The sequence below is a fragment of the Psilocybe cubensis genome, chromosome 5 (genome assembly GCF_017499595.1).
Source record: "Psilocybe cubensis strain MGC-MH-2018 chromosome 5, whole genome shotgun sequence".
NCBI lineage: Eukaryota > Fungi > Basidiomycota > Agaricomycetes > Agaricales > Agrocybaceae > Psilocybe > Psilocybe cubensis.
Genome location: NC_063003.1, coordinates 2,915,371 through 2,936,301, shown reverse-complemented (window position 1 = coordinate 2,936,301; position 20,931 = coordinate 2,915,371). Strand labels below are relative to the sequence as shown.

The 20,931-nt window shown below is 42.8% G+C and overlaps 7 protein-coding genes across 7 annotated transcripts; 6 read left to right on the top strand and 1 right to left on the bottom strand.

Moving 5' to 3' along the window:
• Positions 1-471: 471 nt before the first annotated feature.
• On the top strand, positions 472-1,757 carry JR316_0006381 (uncharacterized protein; the record flags this gene model as incomplete). Its single annotated transcript, XM_047892127.1, has 5 exons — positions 472-663; positions 720-917; positions 1,054-1,091; positions 1,145-1,457; positions 1,506-1,757. 5 exons carry the CDS (start codon positions 472-474, stop codon positions 1,755-1,757), a joined length of 993 nt encoding a protein of 330 aa, XP_047749476.1.
• A 650-nt stretch (positions 1,758-2,407) lies between these two features.
• JR316_0006380 (uncharacterized protein) lies at positions 2,408-3,550 on the top strand (the record flags this gene model as incomplete). The annotated part of the gene is made up of 8 exons (XM_047892126.1): positions 2,408-2,574; positions 2,628-2,736; positions 2,791-2,962; positions 3,023-3,066; positions 3,118-3,154; positions 3,216-3,226; positions 3,305-3,359; positions 3,420-3,550. The coding sequence occupies 8 exons, from the start codon at positions 2,408-2,410 to the stop codon at positions 3,548-3,550; spliced, it is 726 nt and encodes a 241-aa protein (XP_047749475.1).
• Positions 3,551-3,553: 3 nt separating this feature from the next.
• JR316_0006379 (uncharacterized protein) lies at positions 3,554-4,858 on the top strand (the record flags this gene model as incomplete). Its single annotated transcript, XM_047892125.1, has 5 exons — positions 3,554-3,647; positions 4,039-4,067; positions 4,095-4,229; positions 4,540-4,818; positions 4,844-4,858. The coding sequence occupies 5 exons, from the start codon at positions 3,554-3,556 to the stop codon at positions 4,856-4,858; spliced, it is 552 nt and encodes a 183-aa protein (XP_047749474.1).
• A 1,474-nt stretch (positions 4,859-6,332) lies between these two features.
• Positions 6,333-7,511, top strand: JR316_0006378 (uncharacterized protein; the record flags this gene model as incomplete). Its single annotated transcript, XM_047892124.1, has 4 exons — positions 6,333-6,493; positions 6,542-6,650; positions 7,154-7,202; positions 7,396-7,511. 4 exons carry the CDS (start codon positions 6,333-6,335, stop codon positions 7,509-7,511), a joined length of 435 nt encoding a protein of 144 aa, XP_047749473.1.
• Positions 7,512-8,711: 1,200 nt separating this feature from the next.
• On the bottom strand, positions 8,712-9,842 carry JR316_0006377 (uncharacterized protein; the record flags this gene model as incomplete). The annotated part of the gene is made up of 5 exons (XM_047892123.1): positions 8,712-8,855; positions 8,910-9,048; positions 9,111-9,488; positions 9,542-9,675; positions 9,738-9,842. 5 exons carry the CDS (start codon positions 9,840-9,842, stop codon positions 8,712-8,714), a joined length of 900 nt encoding a protein of 299 aa, XP_047749472.1.
• Positions 9,843-10,860: 1,018 nt separating this feature from the next.
• JR316_0006376 (uncharacterized protein) lies at positions 10,861-14,328 on the top strand (the record flags this gene model as incomplete). Its single annotated transcript, XM_047892122.1, has 15 exons — positions 10,861-10,955; positions 11,018-11,182; positions 11,394-11,444; positions 11,516-11,638; positions 11,711-11,803; positions 11,884-12,183; positions 12,230-12,367; positions 12,420-12,503; positions 12,563-12,754; positions 12,811-13,071; positions 13,138-13,224; positions 13,276-13,377; positions 13,452-13,788; positions 13,850-14,012; positions 14,066-14,328. The coding sequence occupies 15 exons, from the start codon at positions 10,861-10,863 to the stop codon at positions 14,326-14,328; spliced, it is 2,454 nt and encodes an 817-aa protein (XP_047749471.1).
• A 2,248-nt stretch (positions 14,329-16,576) lies between these two features.
• JR316_0006375 (uncharacterized protein) lies at positions 16,577-18,189 on the top strand (the record flags this gene model as incomplete). Its single annotated transcript, XM_047892121.1, has 3 exons — positions 16,577-16,996; positions 17,090-18,129; positions 18,150-18,189. 3 exons carry the CDS (start codon positions 16,577-16,579, stop codon positions 18,187-18,189), a joined length of 1,500 nt encoding a protein of 499 aa, XP_047749470.1.
• Positions 18,190-20,931: the final 2,742 nt, after the last annotated feature.

Here is a 20,931-nt window from a genome sequence, read left to right as displayed (position 1 = left end):
TTGAAAATTGGTCAACTAGTCCATTTTCAATAAAACATGCGGATAATTTTTTAAATAAAGTTATCAAATCATTCAATGGTTACAGATGCATAAAATGCGAAAAAATGTTGAAAAAGTGATAATTATGACCACGAATCGTTCGTGATCAAAATTCGGTTTTCCAAATTTCTTCCAATCTACGTATGACCACTGAGTTGCATTTTCTCGTAAATGGCAATCAAAGAATTGAAACTATGTATACTAGCTTTTACTTCAGTGCTTTTATTCACAGACGACGTGACATACTTAAGGCACTTTGAAAATAGAGTATGGTAAATGGTGAAACCGATATCGGATGGCAGCCGCGAACCAGGTGATTGGTCCGCTAATCAAATGATTGGGCAACGTCTGACTAGGGTGGGAATCATGGGTCAAGGTTTGTAACGTCAGTTTGTCGAAACGTTTACACTCACAATTCAAACGTCGTCGAGCATGTCTTCCCTGTCGGATGAATTCTTTCTGATTCGTGAGTGGGAGCAGTTCTGGGTCGATATTCAGCCATTTCTTCTGCAACGAGGGTACCGACTACGACCAAGATACGACCCGAACTGGAAGCCATCATGGCTGCAGGTCAAGCCTGGTAAGGACCCTAATCCCTTGCTGTACGAAGACAGTCTATTTTCAGTTGAGTCCTTTATTTTTTATTATGTATACCAACCGTTTATCAACGATTCTTCAAGAAGGGAGACATTTTGATCGACGCAATTAGAATGGAGGACGGTCAGAAGGTTGTTCTCAAGAAAGTAGAAACAGCGACGCAAGAGATTCCATTTGCCACGACGTTTTCCTCAAAAGAGTGGAAGAAGGATCCCAGGAACTGCTGTGTTCCGATATTGGACGTCATCATGATCCCATGCGACGATGACCATGCTTTCATCGTGATGCCTCAGCTTTTAGCCTTCCATTTGCTTCCATTCAGGTTTCTTGGAGAATTTTGCGAGTTTGCCTTACAAATATTGCAGGCAAGTCGGTGCTTTATGCTAGGACTTGACGTTCGTATTCAACAACGTACAGGGACTCGAATTTTTGCATGACGGAAACATAGCTCACGGGTGAGCCCTATACAGCCGAACTTATCGCGAATGCTCATATGTATACACAACAGAGATATCTGCTGGGGCAACATAATGATGGACCCTTCAAAGGTCATCCCTAAAGGAACCCATTTTGTACTGTGGAACTCTCATACAGGGAAACCATTCAAGAAGTTTGAATGGAAGACACGATGGTCTGTGAAGCCTGTTCAATACTACATCATTGACTTTGGAATTTCTATGAAATGCCTGGACAAAGATGCTCTAGGCTTGGGGCAATGGGGTCAAGACAAGACTGTACCAGAAATGCTGAAGAACGAATGGTGCAATCTTCTTATGGTTGACATTTACCAGTTGGGAAATGTGTTCAAACAATGCCTCTCGGTACGTTACCAAGATTCTGAATGACCTGAAGCTAACTTGGAATGTCAGACTTACCAAGGCCTCTATGCCTTTGCTGAACTAGCTGATATGATGACAAAGGAGAATCCAAACGAACGGCCCACTGCTGCGGAGTCTGTCCGCATGTGCAAGAAGATCATCGCTGACGCGACAGGAACGGATAATATGACCAATCGCGTATGGAAGATCAAAAGGCTACTCGATGGAAAGTTAGGTTCTGGCTTAATGCTTACAACACTTGAGAGGATGCAAGTCAGATGTGGATGGAATCCTACAGTTTGAATGTATGCTAATTCAATTTTTATGGATAAAGATCTTTCTTTTCAAAGTAAGCAATTACGGGTTCCTACAATGATATCACACCTTGGATGACGGTGAGGGAAGATCAGATATCGGTAGTAGTATTCCTTGTTTTCCGGTCTCCTGTCTTTATCCAACCTTTTCGACGGATTTACAGGACCATTCTCTAAACTAGACAAGGCTGAACCAAATGACTGGATCAAATCAGAGCAATCTGAAGTATCGCTTCGCGGATTGTTGCTGGCGACTGTTTTAATAAATCAATGGCAATTTTGAAATTGTTACAGAGTTCAGGGGTCTGACCGCTGCTGTGAAATACTCATATTCTGTCTGTGTTTACCTGCTAGCTAACTGTACCAGGACACTGGGCCTAACTTGTGTACCTCGAGACGTCCCGGATAAACCCTCGCTCTCTTTTATTCAATTGAGATATCACGCTCGCTGTAACGGATCCACGACAGGTCAGAAGTCTTGCGACATGACGTGGGAAGGACGTCAATACACAAACAGAATCAATAGAAATCGATATCGACCGTGCCAAAATATATAAACCACTGCATCTTTGACTGAACGCGCCTGGATAACTCAGTTTCTCCCTCCTGTATTGAAACAACCACCACACGACACGTGAAATGTCAACAAGACAGCGTATACCTGCATTCTTGAAGAGGCTTATTTCGGGCCAACCTTTTGACGATGTCTCAGATTTAATACGTACGATCGACATGTGCATTGCGACTATTCGACTCGTGGAGAAAACTCCAAAGTTGGCAGACCGAAAAATTTCAGAATTTAAACGGTATGTTGGCTTTCCTTCCATAGTAAGTGTTCATGCTCACTGTCGAACTCTAGGCTCCAAGGGTTCATCATCGCAAATACCGATAAATTGTTTACGAAGGTCAAGCCGCACGAAGTCCAAACCTATACTGAAGTGTACAATAGTCTCCTTCAAGACTACAGTGTACGTTCTCATTCCCTATCAACCACTAGCAGATCCAGGCTCACATTGAACTAGAACAAAACTATTACTAATAAACAAGTTATCATTAACACCATCGCGCGCCTCTGGTTTGGCCCTGGAAAACTCATTGTCTCAGACTCCGGTGAAAATTCCACACCGATATATGTCGCAGACCAGCAGTCAAGCGACCAGCAGTCAAGCGACAATGAAGAACTAAGTACAGATTGTAAGTGGCATTTACTTAGTTAGCTGAATAGCCGCGTAACTGGAATCTGACGAATGACAGCTGGGGTTATGTCATCTCCAGTAGATGAAGCTGCTCAGGACGAGGTATAAATTCATTCCTGGGATAGAATTTCCAACTAATGATTCTACGGGCAGGTTGGCGAGTTAATCGATAGTGCTTTAGCATCAAAAGGTGTGTCTCTATGTAGATCTCATATCTTGTTTCATTGAAAATAAAGTGAAATTTATTCAAGGAACTTGGGAGGTAGGTCAAGTAGTTTTAATGCTATTTTACTGTCTGCGGTATAATGGCATAGAGTATTAAAACAGCGTTTTCGATTAGGACGCAGATCTGATTATGAGAAAGAGCTTAGAATTGGCGCGGAAATTTGCTGATGGTGTGTGATTTGACGCATAAATCTCAGATGCATAACTAAATTTCTGTATGCCATGGTCAGGGAGGCGTTATCGTATTGTCACTCCGATACCATCCTCTGCGTTTTTGGATTCTGTCTTCCAAGCGCTTGGTATGCTTCATCCTTTACCATTCCACACCTCCGAAGTTAATCCCCACAAAAAGGCGACGTAGGGAATGCATCTTCGGGTGCCAACATCTCAGGCAGAGCCTCAGACCATTGAAACAATTAATGAGAGCACCTCTGCTGTTGCCCGTGAAGATGAATATGGTAGGTTGTATTTCATTTCCACTTTGCAGATCGACTCATGTATGGATATCGTGAAGAATAGAGGGGCGGACAGCAATCTGACAAGCCTAGACTGGCGTGGCCCGTGTAGGGGCGACTTTGAATTACCTGTATCTCTTTTATTGCTCACTAAATTTGATCTTTAAATGTCAATGAAACGAATAGGAAAATGAGCGTGAAATTGTGAGTTACGTATACGTACCCATGGTATGAAGCTAGCTGCCACACACTCTCGTAAGACAACGTTGCTGTTGGCCGGTCGATCTTCTATTAAGGTAGACTGACAACTTATAAATAGAAGATCCGGCGCCTAATTGAGATAAGAAATGTGAGCATTTTAAGTATGTTATGCGTGAAAAAAACTCTTATCCAGTACGGATTACTAGGTACATATCTTTCACGGTAAGTACTTCTCAACGTCATTAGTAGCGAGACGTTAGACATTATGTTGTACTCATTTTGGCTCCGCCGCGCCGATTGGACGGGCAAGACAACGACCTGATGTGGGAATCTGATGTGAAGATGTTCCGCCAACCATACACAGCCACTATGTTGTGTGAAAACGTGGGTAAATGTTCATATTTTAATACTTACAAACCGTAAATTGAACACTCACCATGTCGACCGAACCTGACCATATGTTTCTGATTTATGGACACGAGAAGTTCTGGATCACTATGCAGCCATTTCTTCTACACCGGGGCTATCGTCTTCGACCAAGATATGATCCAAACTGGGTACCTTCATGGCGTCAGGTAAAGCGGGGCAAAAAACGGCCCTCTCCCATCATGTGCGAGGATTGTCTGGGCACAGTTTGGTCCTTTCCTTCTTGACTATTCTGCATGGCACTAACTACTTATATTTCTTCATGAAGCTAGCCGTTTTAAATGATGCAGTCAAACTAGACAACGGTCAGAAGGTCGTTCTCAAGAAAGTATCAACCGACTCTCAAGAGATTCCGCTTGCTACGCTTCTGTCTTCTAAAACATGGAAAGAGGATCCCAGAAATTGCTCTGTGCCTATACTAGACGTCATCATGATTCCGGGCGATGATGCTCATGCCCTTTTGGTTATGCCTCAGCTTCTAGCCTTTCACTTGCTTCCGTTTAGATTTTTTGGAGAATTCTCTGAATTTGCTCTACAGATACTCCAAGTGAGCTTTCCTTCTTTCTGAACAGTGGAACTATCACTGAGTCCTGAATCAACGAACCCACAGGGACTCGAGTTTTTGCACGAACATAATGTGGCACACAGGTATTTGCCTTGTACCCCTGTGATTATTCACGACATTGACGTTTAGAAACTATCAGGGATATGTGTTGGGGTAATATAATGATGGACATTTCTAAAGTGATTCCAAAGGGAAGCCACTTTTCGCGCTGGGATTCTCACACTGGAATACCATTCAAAAAATTTCATTGGAAGCCACGATGGACCGTTCAGCCTGTTCAGTACTATATTATTGACTTTGGAATCTCTGTCAGATGTCAAAGCAAAGATGCAAAAGGACGAGGACGATGGGGTCAAGACCGAACCGTCCCAGAGATGTCGAAGCCGGAGTGGTGTGACATTTTTATGGTCGATATATACCAGCTGGGAAATGTTTTTAAAGAGTGTATCGAGGTATGCTACTAGCGCTTCAGTCAAGCCATAGCATTATATTAACGCAGTAGAACAGAAATATAAAGGTCTTGATGCGTTTTCTGAGTTAGCTGACGCCATGACCAAGACAAATCCAAACGATCGACCCAATGCGGCAGGTTCTGTCGATATATGTAAGAAAATCATCGAAGATTCAAGAAAAACTGGCAGAATGACTAGTCGTATATGGCGATGGAAATCGGAGAAATTAATCCCCGATGGAGCCCCCCCTACCCTGAAGCTGTCGACCTTCGACAGGGTGAAAGTTCGGTTTGGATGGAACCCCACGCGATAAACATCTTTTCATATTACAACTACACGAACATGGAAATAATCACGCTTTTCTTGAAGCCATGTAGTGTATTTTATTAGGTGTGATGAACGCAATCCCTAGTCCCCTAAATATAATTCTCGGTGCTTCTGAACCGTAAGAACGTAATCATGAGGTAGAGGGAAAATCTAATGTCGGTGGTACTACATCAAATTTCACTTCCTCCAAACGCAACTACTCAATCCATGTTTGGGGCTATAGTCCTATATAAGATAATATGGCCCAACGATAAGGATTGGAGTAGAACAATAGGGACCTTTAGACTCTTTTAGGCCGACATTTGATCCCATTTGATTCACAGTCACCTCATGACTCACGAATTCTTCAGGTTGTGAGAGTACGGCACTGTAACTAAAGTTGGCTGAACATTCTTCATCTGTTTCAACGTCCTGTTTAACAGTCCCAAAACCTCAGAAATCCACGTTCTACAGTGCTTCTTATTATCGATGGATCGGACTTATCATATCCGATTCGGTCAAACTGATAAGTCACTGCGACACACACTGTACACACCACCATGACGTCTTGACGTGGCATATAGAAGACGAGTCTGATGACTCAGGAAGACATCTAGTCTTACCGATCGATATCTCTGCCAAATCAGTGTTGTGTGCATGTTAACATTATAAGTACCATTGCGTCTACGGTAGTTTTTGAAAATTCTACTTTCCGTCCCTTTGACCACCCACGTCAATATGCCGAACCTACCGAACTTTTTAAAAGCACTCAAATTACAGTTTAAACCTGTTGATGACGCGAAGATTTTGATACAAGCGATCGACCTTTGCATTGAGGCTATAGATACTATCGAGACAGACCGAGAATTGGCAAAGGAAAAGATGCAACAATTTTCAATGTAAGACATCCGTTTCATCCACTGTATATCATACTAAGGCGACGGTAGCTTGAAGTCAAATGTTATTAAGCATAAAAACAAACTATTATCAAGAATTAAAAAAACAGACGTAGAAAACTATACCGACATGTACACAACGCTCATGACGGATTACAAAGTATGTTCTGTCTACCGAGCACCATTCTAAATGTTCTTACCTTCATTCCTTGCACTCATCCCAAAAAAGAAAAAAACGTGTACGATGGAAGATGTGGTAATACAGGCGATTGCACACCTCTGGCTTGGACCAGGAGAGTTGGAACGGGACTCAGAGGACTCCGTTTCAGAAGGTTCGTATATTATGACCTGGAAGACCGGCAAAAAAGTACATATCTAAGACCAATTGATTTGATTAAATTGCAGCCAGAGGGAGCTCAGCATCTCCTGTAGATGAGTCGGCACGGGAAGAGGTAATAATAATGGTCCAACAGTGCACTCTGCTCTCGACTGATTACAAACCAATAGGTCGGGGAGATAATGGGTAATGCTTTGGGGGAAGAAGGTGTGTTTTTATTGAAATTTAAATTTGATGTTTAAACTCAGGGATCTTTCAAGGAACGGTGGGCACGGTTACATATCTCAGATTTATCTCTGAGTTTAACACATTGACATTGCATATAGGACCCTGCGTTATTCATGAGACGAAGCTTGGAAACGGGAAGATTCAACGGTGAGGAAATTCAACGCAGAAATTTCAATTACAAAATTGAATGTGTGCCCTCTATCTGAATCTTCAGGTACACGTTATCGAATCGTGACACCCGCGCCATCCTCCCCAATCGTTCTTAACTTTGTACAAGAAGTAATTGGTATACTGCATCGTTTATTCGCTTCCAAACGTTCAACTTAGTTACTGTGAATAGGCGCGCCAGTAAACGAAGGCGCACAGGACGCCATTGCGGACTCACTGTCCTTCAGCGAAGAGGGCAGTCCATTTATTCATATCGGCCCCGCGATCAGCGAAACCTCATCCGATTAGTCTCTTGTGGAGCGTGAAGCAGAAATTGGTAGGCATTGTTTTACTATTACCCCATCCCTTATCCAGTCGACGCTAGACTAAATTGCGTTCATAGATCGGATGACATACGGGTACCACAGAGATCAGTCTATCGAAGAGGAGAAACTTAGGTTATTAACGGAGGGGGCTGAGTTCATGGATGTCACTTATTCGCAGTTTCATTTCCTTTCTTTCCTTTCATCTACTCAAAACAAATGCCAATCTCTTACTTCAATGATTTAAAGAACTACAATGCGGCTTCATCTCGGTTGTAGAGGCCAGATAAGCGCCAAATAAACTTACTATTACAAACCGATTACTCTGGCAGAAGCCTCAGCTGTCCGACGCAATCTGTCAAGCACGACCAAGACATATAAATAGCGGAGCCCGCGCTTAAATTTGGATGTGCACAAATAGTGCGAGTTGTTTAAATTGGCTATTCCAGTCAGGGCTGGGCGCGTGGAGTTGTGACAATAATAATGATACAGGACACAGATGTGGCAAAACATAGACGTACATACAAACGCAGCATAAACGTAACATATGAGCTGAGATGATCGTAGGTATCTGGAGCAAAAAGATAGCAAATAGATAACGAGGGCAGGGTAAAGCACTCTAGTTGGAAGAGCGTGACGTTGGGTTACGAGTCCTATACGGAGTATAGACTCGTTCTTTTTCCCAGGCCTTTCTCAGGTGGCCAATGTCAGGTATGCGTTTCCGCGGGAATTTATTTCCCAAAATGAATGTTCTGCTTATGTATTCTGATCTTTTGTTCATTCGCTTATTGCCGAAATTTTTTCGCGAGCTGCTCGTTTATGCCGCACCGTGAGACTGTTTCCCCTTTTCTCTCTCTCTTCCTCATCCTCTATGTTAGTTGCCGTCTGTGCGCGTTGTCGTTATATTTGATTCCTTTCCTTTGTTTTCGCTACAGTACCATATTTTTATGTACTTGTCTGTACTTATTGTGCATAAGCTGCCTCAATATGCGTCTCTGTTAGGCCGTCTATTTCTCGTGGATATGTCTACTGCTTTATCTGCTTTATCGCGCTCTAAATGATGTTGATGTGAAGATTCCATCCTGATAGCCATGTAGTCTTTCAACTGTTTATGTCTTTCTGTCAGCGTAATGTGCAGTTATATACTAACAACTAATGTTTTTAATATAAGATATTCATTTCTCTTCTATTCTCTGTGTATGGTCATGTCCTCCATCTTTTGTCTTACTTCTCTATCTTCGTCATACACTCGACGGCGCTTCATGACGGGTATCTTCGCGATTTCTGCGTCATTCTCTATGAACTCTGCTGGGCCATTTCGTACGTCTTGCTGTTTGTGAGGTCAGTGTTATTCATTTTCCCTGAACATGCTTGCCTCACTAACCACATCATGTATGAGCGTAAGCGCTCTCAGAACTGTGGTCATCGCGACAGCTTTGTCTTTGTGCATCACTCCTATGAATGCTATGGTCGCTCGGACTATGTCTCCAACTTTGAACACGCTGGGAACCACACGCGATGTGCTGAGTCATTGATCGGATACTGTTAGTATGCCGCTGTGTATGAGATGTACCACAAAGCTCACCTTGTACCGTTATCGTTTTTGACTTCTCGCAAATAGTCGACCTTGTTGTCCATGGTGTGTATGAGATCGTCTCCTCTCATGTGCGCCAACACGCCGTCTGGATCTACACCCATATCGAACGCCAGTCCTGCTTCTGTCGGCGCATGCTTTCTAGGTGTGAAGTAACGCGTACTTGCGTCGACCGCCCAATGACCTTCGTACATGCTTAAGTTCCACGGCTTTACCTCTATGTCTTCCTTTTTGAGGTATGTCTTCATCATCTCGTGTACATGCTTTATACTAACCGCATCGTCGTTGAATCCGTTGCTCCGCAGTCCGGTAATTCTAACTCCCTGTCGAAGATATATCGCTTTCTTCTTCATAGACGGTGTTGCGTCACTACGATTGGGTCAGTTGGGTATGCATTTTGTATATATAGTTATATCATTTACCTTAATTTAATAGGCGGCAATTCGTTTCTGCATATTGCGCCGTACACGTAGAAGTTTTGTTCTTCAGTGGAATTCGTTCGTGTAATTCTCCACGAGCGAGGTTGTTCTACGTAGACCACTCTATGATCTTCGAGCTGTCAATCGTGTTTTTGGAATCGTCAGTATGTTCGTCCATCCATATGAATATGTAAAATACCTGAAAGTCTACCACCGGCATAGCATCGTGTATCGATTTTCGGGCGTCGCAGTACCCTTGGTCCATGAGGGCCTGCGCAGCGTATTGGTTATAGTTTGGGTCCATGCAATTGGTTGAGGGTGGGATTCTGTTTCACTTTTTTTTTTTTTTGGCCTTGTTTGACCGTTTGGTTTTATGATGTTTCTCGCTTTCCGACTCGTATTCGTGTGTCCCTCTTGTGTAATCTTTCCGTTTCTGTCCGAAATCTGCTACTGTTCCGTTCTCATCGTCGTGCTTGGTTCGTACTGGTTGTTAATGTTTTGTCTCCTCTCCGGTTGTTGTTACCACCGATCATTTTGTAAAATTTTCATATATTTTTCCTCCTTGCTTATTCGCTATCGGCGCCGTTTTGACCCTGTCTACTTCGCTCTCATATGTTCCTCTTCCCTGGTGTTCCTGTTCTCGACCGCGGCATTAGGTCGGTTGTTCATCTATGGTGTTGTCGTCTCCTCATATGACGCGCTTCATTAAATTGCATTTGTTCTTTAACTTGATTTGGTGTACCGAGTGCCTACTTTTCTCGTTTCATGGAGCTCCTCTTGCTTTGCTTGCTCTTTGCCTTTGCTCATCAACGTGTCGCTTCGCCTAGTTCACCTTTTTCGTGTTTTTATGCGTAGTGCGACCATCATCTGTCGGCTTTTTTTTTACATCAAATTTTGGTCCATCATTTTTTTTGGCGTCTTTAATCCCTTAAGGCAATCGCTCCTGTACAATGGTGTTTGCTCTTGGTACGCTCATCACGCGTAATATCTTATTCGTGCTGACTTGCTTGTCTCAGTGGCTTCGGGAGTGTGTATGGTATTCGCTAAAGGCGTTTCCACTCATCGCTTTCTATCGTACCGAGCGTTAGTCTTTGCATTTTTCTACTCCGTATCAACTCATGGATTTTATTATCCTTTTTCTCTGTTTTTCATGTTTCTCCAAGTAGTATTTATCATGTTGAATTCTTGTGATGCTGTCTCATAACCTTTTCTATAAAACCTTGGTTTTTTTTTGTTTAGTGCTTTCCATCTTCGACGCTCTACCTGCCTCGAGCTCTATCATCTACAGTATTCCTAAGTCTCTTTATCGTTTCAATCACATTATGGTTTCCATCAACTCTGCTTATGCTCCTGCTTCTCCCAAGCCTACATATGCCGATGTGGTTGCTGGTGATCGCTCGCCCTCTGCTGAATACAAGTAAGCCGTTCCATGTTATTCTATGTACAGTTTATGATTTTAAACGTTGTGCGTTGTAACAGACATCGTCCTGCAAAAGGCATTCGCAACGTCATAATCCACGTCAAACCCGACAACAAAGAAGATTCTTTTTCTGTTGCCACTGACTCTGATGACGGACCGTTAGACAGCGTCGCCTCTCGCATTGCTGCCGCAAAGGTCGTCAAACCGGGGAACAAGACTGTTGCGTACGTGTATCCCATACTATCTTACCCTGTGTCTTCAATCACGCACGTCGTTTACATGCGTTCCTTCCGTTTTCTTATCTCTGTATTGCAGCGGATCAGATGCGTTGGACAATTTTGTTAGGAAGACCAGGTCAACAAGTGGCTTGTATGATTTTAGCTGCACATTCCGCACTTTTTTTCTTTTGTTTTGACTACTTTATTGTCGTTATAGGAAACGCGATATCGAAGATGCTGCGCTCGTTTGTTCCGATGAGGAGTTGCCGTTAGTGAAATTGCAATCTGATAACCCTTATGTTATGCTGATATTTTGGTTTTGTTATATATTTACCTCAGAGCCCGAATTTCCCCTCCGAAGAAGAGTCGTACATCCGTCAGCGCGAACGTTGATGCGACTGTCAATCACGTATCTTACTCGAGTGATTCTTCGGTCGAAGTCATTCGAGTCGTCGATAATTCGTAAGTTTTACTGCTTGTATCAAATCTCGCCATTATTTCGTTCTGCTTAATACCGTTGGATACTCTGAACAGAGCCAACGCCCGATATCAGAAGGGTATTAGTGATGCCATATTAGTCGATGATTCATCCGCGGATGAAATGGTCTCTGTTCATCCTACCAGCGGGTATGTTTATCATTTACATCTTTTATGTTATTATGTCATACGTTCTCACATCCGCGTATTACAATTCGTGCTCCTGTCAGAGCAAAACCGAATAAACAGAAAGGCAAGAAGCCACAGAAGACAATGCCCCAAACGGTCCGTATCAAACAAGAGCCTGGCATTGTCATAAAGCAAGAAGCATCTGCTCGTCCCACGTCCGTATTGCCCTCTGAAGTTATGGTTAAGAAAGAGTCTGTCGATGTTCATATCCCTCTTGCACCGGATAACGTTGCGTCCACCCCCACAAAGAAAGACAAAGGAAAATCATCCGTTTCAAAGAAGGGCTCTGTTGGGATTCGTAGATCCGCTCGGCGTTCGGAAGCTGCGATCGAGCGAGTACCGTTCTCTTTTATTCCACATTGCGATTGACTGACGTCCTGCTCTTAGTCTGTCGGTGTCTCCGCTGAAGATTGGGTCTGAAATTTCTGGATCTGCTGTTTTGTCTCCACCCATTACTTTGCAGGGTGATGCTGATTCTGATATCAACCCCTTCTTGCCGTCACCTGAAGTCATTTTGGGCACCAAGTATGTGTATGCTCTAAAAGTCTACGTGAGCATCACTTAACTTGATTTACAGAATTCCAGGAAAAGGCAAATCCATTCGCATTGTTCTTCCCAGCGGTCCAATCGATCTTCACGAAGATGAAGCTATGATGTTTGCGTCAGTAATGTTCATTTGTGGTGTTTTTCTTTTATCACTTCTTAATCGGGTTTGATCAGGCACGCGGTCAGAGAGAGTCGAATGCATCAGACCACTTATCCATCTTCCAATGCTCTCCCCAGCGGTCCTTCCTCTAGCAAGTTGCTCAAAGCGCTCGATGATGCGTATGAAAAGTACAGTGAAGCAGATGCTCTTAAAACCGAACATTCGACTTTGGACCCCCCTGTTCAATTTAAGGCGTCTGTAATAAGGTAAATATCCGTCATGCCAATATATGTGATCGTCTTTATCTACCTTTATTCAACAGTGCCAAATCTATCGACGCGCATTCTGATGTGGTTATGGCCAGTCTTTCTGAACAGCCAAAAACTCGACAAGTGCAGTTTCAATCTTCTTTGACAGCTGTTCCAATCAATGCCGCTGTTGAAGCTCCCCCTACACCTGTCACTCCAGTTCGAGTTCCCCGCAAGTTCAAGGATGTTGTGCCTGCCGGTCCTGTGAACAAAACTCCCAGTCTTGGATTGAACGGGCCGGCTCTGATGGAGGATACCATGCGCTTCTCGGTCAAGTAAGTTAACGTACCCATATGTCATCTTCAATCTGTTGTCTGACTTGATTTGTGTCTGACCTTAAGACATCTGCCGAAGAAATGCGAAGTTACGAAGACAGATTTACAAGATAGTCTTTTAGAAAGCACTTACGTTGACCTTCCCAATCTTCAGTAAGTTTTTACCTTCTAAGATAATCGATGTTTTGTTTTGACTATTTCAAGGCATGGTATTCTCAAGCAATGGAACTCGCCTAATGTCATGGCACCAGTCGACTGTGTTTCTTTTTCTCTCTGCGGTGAGAATTTCCCTGAGATGAATTTTGAGTGAGTTTCGTAAAGCCTTTGCTATACTTTACTTAATGATGCGTATTGCTTACTCTCTCTACTATGTTATATAGAAACGCTTATGACGCTGTGACTTTTGTAAGGAACAAGAACTTTATCAATCCTTCGCGGGTTTCGCCTCTGGACGTCAGCATCCTGTATATGGGAAACGATCGTAAGCGTGCCACTTTGCAGTGCAACTCGGTGCCTGCTATCTGCCTGAGTGCAATTCTCACCCGCGATTCGTATCTATTGGAGCCGATATCCAAAGGACTGTGTAACAAATTTTTGTCTGGTCACATGATGCACCAGGAGTGGGAACGCTTCGCTGGATTTGCTTGCATGGCGTTCGGACATCAGGTTATGGTAGCCTCTATCCGTGATAAGGCAATCACCTTTGGCACTATGGGAGTTAAATGTCAGTGGGCACATATGCTTACTTTTTTTTTTTTTTCTTTTTGTACTCACTCAGACACTCACTCAAATAGCGGAGCGGGAATCAATCTCTCCTTCAAAACCTCCTAGGACACCCGGCATACTTTCTGGACAGAAAGATGCCAAACTCCAAGGAGGAAGCCGAAAAGCACTTAAATCAAGCACCAGGTTCAAGACCATGATGGATTCAACCGACACTAGTAAGTTATCAACATTGTATGTGCTTCAAACCACTGACAATGTCATATATTAGTTCCCATATATGATTCACGTAACCATGCCTTCAATTTCAACACTGACCTCGACCGGTTAGACGAATTGCTACCTAGATGGCGTCGCGGAGAGATTCCACCTAACTCCTTTGTTATGGTGGCGTACACTATGACTCAATACGAGAAGGAACGGTCATTTCATCTGTGTACCAACATACAGTATGCCGTTGTGTTCGGTACGGAACACGATACCAGCGACATAGAGGCAGAACAGGAGTCCTTTGCAGGTTTTGATGAAGACTGAATATTTCATTAAACCTAATGTCTTTTAATACACATAGTTATGGTATTATTTACATTCTCCTTGCTATCTGTTGTTATTTTTTGGTATCATATACGTCGCGTAGTCTATTACTTCAATGTTTTTGTTCTTTCTTCGTGTCATTTGTACTCTGCTTCCTGTATCTTTGAATATCCAGTTAGTATTCTGTCTTATCAACTGCTTCGTATCATATTCTACTTGTCTTCCGTACAAATTTCTCCCGATATAATAATACATACATATTATCATGGCATTACAGTTGGACATATGCTTTTCCTTTGCGTGTCCCCTCTGCCAAAATTTAAGCGCCCGTTGTCAATAATCGTACGCTACACAGAGTTACCCGGTGTTACCTGTTGTCAGTGTCTACTTATATAAATCGAGGGTCCTCGATGCGATTCCTTTAATTATTCCTACACATTCCTCCCCCCCCCCCTTGATCGATCTCACACTCATATCCATCAGACTAGTGAACATATCTATTTACCTTGAAACTTACATTACTCTTTTATATATGCTCGCCGCATCACTTCATTTCTACGCTCTTTTTATTTTAGTTTCTGGTTGGGGTGAGTTATCTTCTCCTTATGTGTACTGTGTATGATCTGACATTTGTCGCTATTTTGTAGGAATCCTATGTGGCCACATACAATGTTGCATTAATGTACACTCCTTGAACGCATCCAATTATGCTGGTGATTCTCGAACAATATCGATGCTTAGTAGTTGTATAGCTGTCAATCAACAGTTGTTTAAAACAAATAATTGGTCAATAGACTTTTGCTTACCCTGTGGGGAATTTCCAACCTACGATGTTCGATTTCCTGGCAATAATCTATTGCGTAGTCGTACATGTACTAGATCTAGCAGCGTATCAAGTGGGCACAAAGTTTGTAGAGTGCGTCTTACTGTAGTATTAGTTCATGTTATGCATTGCTTGTATCGTACTACTACGTCCGCTTCTGAGATACCCGTCAAACAGTCCCACTCGTATGGAAATGTGCGTTTGTTGCACTCGCAATTTCGCCGCTTCATATATATTGATTGTCATTCAATGTCGGCTTATTTGTGGTTAAGATTCACGCCTGCAACGTATACACGTAGAGTTTCTATTTTAGTATCTCTGTTGCTCCAACGTAATCATCTCAGGAAGTGGGAATATAATAGGTGCCTGGTAGCCATTTTGCCAAGATGCGCCTTGCATCAATTCACGCTCGACAGACATTACACGCAACCTCGTCTTTGGTCAGAGAAATATCCCTTCATTAATATAGTATCGAAGGGCGTTCTAATGTATCCGTTTCAGTGTTCCTGGTTATTCGGTCTCAACTATTTCCACTACATCTCATTTACTGCTAATGTTTCTGAATGCTCATACTATCATCCTTCCGATGTCTTGCAAGGCGGAGGTGGCGGTGTTTCAAAGGTTGTCAGCTCAGAGATTTTGCGATACCGTGTGGTACAAGATACGGGATGTGCCTCCGTTCAAGCTAAAACTAAATACAGATTTGTGAAGTACCTTGCTACAGACGCTCACATTTCAACTTCCATTGACAATATATCTGATTTAATAGTTGCTAGGTTCTCTCTCTTTGACACTGCTAGTTGGCTGTCTGTTTCTGAAATTAGGTCTATTGCAAGTTTACATGGAGTGTACGGCATCAATTCAACCACAAATAGAGGCAATGCCATTGAACTTTTGCGTGATCATGTGTGCGGAACTTGCCTTCGTAATGTCTGTATTTTTGAACGTGTGGTATCAGTGTCAGATAGAAAAATTAAGAGCAATTCATCTTCTTGTAATCCAGATCGGCAGTTTGAACTTACAGACAGTGCTGTAAATTTTTCTCGCTTCGTTTCATCTGCTTTAATAGAAAGTCATATTGTACCCTATAGTGGCACAGCATCGTTTAATTATAGTGATACATACAAGTTCGTTAGGTATATGCCGTACATACGTGATTTAGAGTCATTTCTCTCTGCCGAAGCGTCCGCACCCCACAAACGCCGTCTAGTTCTTTGTCGATTTTCTATACAAAGTGCAACCAAATGGCTCACTTCAAGCGAGCTTCGGGATGTACTGAAAGAACACGGTATTACATCATTTAATTCCAAGACCAAAAAATCTGCTCTGATAAAATTAACAGATGGTCATGAATGTGGTATATGTTCCACTCATTTATATATCTTTGAGGCAATACCTAGTACAGTCAATTCAGAAGAGTCAATCATGCATAATCGTAACCAAAATGTTCTACATAAACGAGCATCTCGAGAACGTCAGAGGCAGGCAGGCGCAGAATCTGCTAATTCCGATGTTGACATGCTCAACGGTGATGCTTTTGTATCCACATCAGACTCTGACCACACTTCAAACGACCATGTGTTTCCGCCACAACCACCGTCAAAGCTTCTGATAGAGGAAATCATCAATGGATTTTGCGCTGATTCATCTGCATCTCTACTGGAGGAAGCAGGCTGCATGGTCTGCGGTCTGCTGCAGCCTTTGCATAATTTAACTCACTTGTCTATGTTTGATCATCCCCTTGACATACTCGCAGTTGAGGGAGCTACCCGTGTAGAGAGATTACATCCTGACGACCCGGTGAAGGACATCCCGGGCCCTGTGATCGATCCTGCATGTAACCATGTATGCGATACTTGCTCTGCTGCGTTGAAAAAAGGTCATGTGCCGAGACATTCGCTTGCAAATCATTTGTGGTTAGGTAAAATACCTTCTCAGCTGCAAGATCTTTCGTTTGCAGAGCGCATGATGATTGCTCGCATTCGGCATAATCGCTGTCTGGTCAGAGTTTCCTCTGGGCGGGCTAAAATGACAGCAAATGTCATCATGTACTCTAATCCAACGCTGAAAGTGTATCATGAATTACCTCCTTCAAAGCCAGAACTTGACGAGGTACTTGCCTTTATATTTACAGGACCAACCCAACCCACGGAAGAAGAGTTCAAGCGTAGTCCAATGCTAGTGCGTCGCAATAAGGTCGCAGATGCTCTGGAATGGTTGAAACTTAACCATAAGGATTATATTGATCTTGAAATATCCAAGAAAAATCTCCAGTCTTACCCGCTGATAGGTGTCCCCGTAGCTGTAGACTACAGACAGCGCAACGGTACTAATCGTATGGAGTCTACAATGAGTCTACACGACGAAGGCGAAGATGAAGGAACTGTAGACGGACCTTGTCCGTTTACTGTCCATGGCTTGAGTGGAACAGACTATGGCAATATGTCCATACAAGCTTTGAAGGCAAAAGCCTTGCAACACATAGAAAATGAAGGCAAAATGCTAGCTATTGGGCATGATCCAAAACCGCAGTCTATGTACGATAATCCTCAGGCCTATCCGCAGATGTTCCCTTGGCTATTTCCTTACGGTTATGGTGGAATAGGTCAGCATTGTCATAAGCGTAAACTTTCAGAGTCAGAACATAAGCGAATACTGCTTATGCACCATGATAAGCGTTTCCAGCGCGACCTTTATTTTCCTATTATTGCATTCAATCACGAGCAACTGAAAGGTGGCGTTACTGGTAGCTTTCTTGTTGCAAAACGCCGTAATTTTGATGCGATATCTAAAAGATTGCTCTCTATAGACAAAACGGTTCTTCAAGACATTTCCTCTCGTCTTGTAAATGGGGACCATGTATCACCTGAAACAGACAGTGAGAAAGACTGTTACAAACTTTTAGATGATCTTGACCACGTTGGAGGATATGTTAAAGGGTCAATCACGTCTAAAAAGTATATGCGCAATGAGATATGGTCTTTGCTTTCTTTCAAAGGTTGCCCAATATGGTTTATAACCTTGTCACCTGCCGATAACAGACATCCTATATCAATATATTATGCCAAAGAACAGCTGACCTTTACACCAGACATATTACCTTCTTCTGAAAGGAATAGACTGGTTGCACAGAATCCCGTATCGGCTGCCCGTTTTTTTCATCTCATAATTGAATTGTTTATTAAACACGTGCTAGGCGTCGGATCCAATATTCATCGAGGTTTGTATGGTAAAACTTCAGCGTACTATGGTACGGTAGAACAGCAGGGAAGACTCACCTTACATTTGCATATGTTACTATGGATTGAGAATTGCTTGTCTCCACAGCAAATCCGTGACCGTATTATGAACAACGACTCTGCATTTCAGGCGAGCCTTCTATCATATTTGGAAGGCTGTCATCAAGGCGAATTTCTTACAGGAAACATGCAGACTGTTAAAGACCGCGTGCCACATATTTACGACAAAGAAATTGATGGACTTCATTCAATTATACAAGAGGATGACGAGGCTGTAAATTCCAGTTACGCAGATCCGACTCTAACACTCCCTATACCGGTAGAACATGCTTGTCAAGATTCCAATGGTCCGGACCACTGCACATCATGCATTTCTAATGCTGAATGGTGGGACAATTACGAAACTACAGTCGATGATATCATATTGAAGTCCAATGTGCACAGATGCACTGTTTCATACGGTCAGCAAATTGATGACCCTGACGGATCAAAAGGTATAAAAAATATGCCTAAGGGCCCGAAAGGTTGCCTGGATTGGAATGGAAATTGTAAAGCACGATTTCCGCGAAGGCTGTACGAACAGTCTCAAGTCGATCACGTCGACGGTCACATATTTTTGAAAAAGTTGGAAGCGATGTTAAATACCTTTACTCTTCCGCTGTCGTACCTCACAAGAAGTAATACCGACGTGACATGTCTGTTGTCGGGTACTTCGATAAAAGCAATAATATATTATATATCAGACTATATTAGCAAACCCGCATTGAAAACGTATCAGATATTTACCTCTATGTATGACGTGTTTGAACGTGAAGAAAAAAAAGTTAAAGACGATGTCAAGATTGAAGGTAAAGACGCAGGCAGAAGGTTGATGCTTAAAATTGTCAACTCTCTGTCTTCTAAGATGGAGATAGGTTCTCCGATGGCCTCCTTGTATTTATTGGGCAACCCTGATCATTACACTGATCATACCTTTGTACCTTTTTGGTGGAGAAGTTTTGTAAGTGACGCAAGGAGCAGTCATAAATCCGGTATCACTGATGACCAAGCCGCCCACCTACCTACCGTAGAGGATCTAGAAAATGCTGAAGATGAAGAACAGAAAGTTATATTAGCTCGACATGACGGTCATTATGTAGGTTCTAGTAATGTAGATGATTATAAATACCGCCCAGTCACTCAAGAAGACATGTCTCTATTCGACTGGATTAGATCTTATGAGCGCCGTAAGCTCACTAAAAATGAAATGGAGCGTTTGCGTAGTGAAACACTCACCTTCGAAGATGATCATGCGTCCGACATACGTGAAGGCGGGGGGATGGAAGATTTCATTGATGCATGTCTTGGTATACCTGCAGATGATGATTCTGATCAACGTGTTAAATATGACGGTGTGCGAAAAAATATTAAAATAAACAAAAGAAGTTTTGAACGTTTCACTGAGGAGCACCCTCTTTATTCCACTCACGTAGTCAAATGTGACTCATCCCGAGCGCACAATATTGTCCCCAATTTTCTAGGCGGTCCCCTTCCACGGCGCGACAAAGGCGACAGAGAGTATTATTGTTGCAGTATGCTGACCTTGTTCAAACCTTGGAGGTCTGGGTTAGATTTGAAATCATTGCATCAGACTTGGGAACATGCATTCACCATTTACGCTTTTTCCGACCGACAGTTGAAACTAATGGATAACTTTAATCTGCGATATGAATGTTTAGACGACAGAGACGATTTTCACGCACAGTTAAGAAGGAAAGACGGAGAACAACAAGATGTTTACACGGATGAACTCTATCCTGATGGTTGCGGTCTCGACGATCAATACAACGACTTTGTCGGCCTTGAATTCGGTGAAGATCATTTAGATTATGAAGAGATTGGTGAGGCATACCGCAGAGAGGTGTTGTTAAAGCGAGAAGTAGATGGCATCATACAATCTGCAGGATTGTTTTCTAACGCCTCTAGCGATGTTACATGTCAAGAAGTCAGCATGTTCAGGCCTGCTGAATACAAGACGCATACGAGCTGGGCATCTCTAATAAAAGCTGAAAAAATTAGACTGTTTAAACAGAAGTTGTCCGGTTACGTGCCTTCAGATCCCTCAGATGATATAACAAACATTCATATTTCCAACGAAGAGTCTACTAATGACGTCAAAGTAGTTTCTTCGGATTATCTGCTCAGGTCGTACAAGGCAAAGCAAATGGAACATAATGTGTTAGTAGATTCTACAGTCGCCGATTTCACCTTGAATACGGAACAGGAAAGGGCTTTCCGTATTGTTGCCAATCACGCTAGTTTGCTGTCGCCTGGTCAGCTGAGGATGCATCTCGGTGGCATGGGCGGTACTGGCAAAAGTCAAGTGATCAAATCTATCATTCATATGTTTGAGTCGAGAGGCGAATCTCACCGATTTGTGGTTCTCGCACCCACAGGTACCGCTGCTGCACTCCTCAACGGATCTACTTATCACAGTGTATTAGGAATACGGTCCAAGTCGGATCGTGGTCAAGACTTTTCAAAAAACGAAGTCGCAGTAAT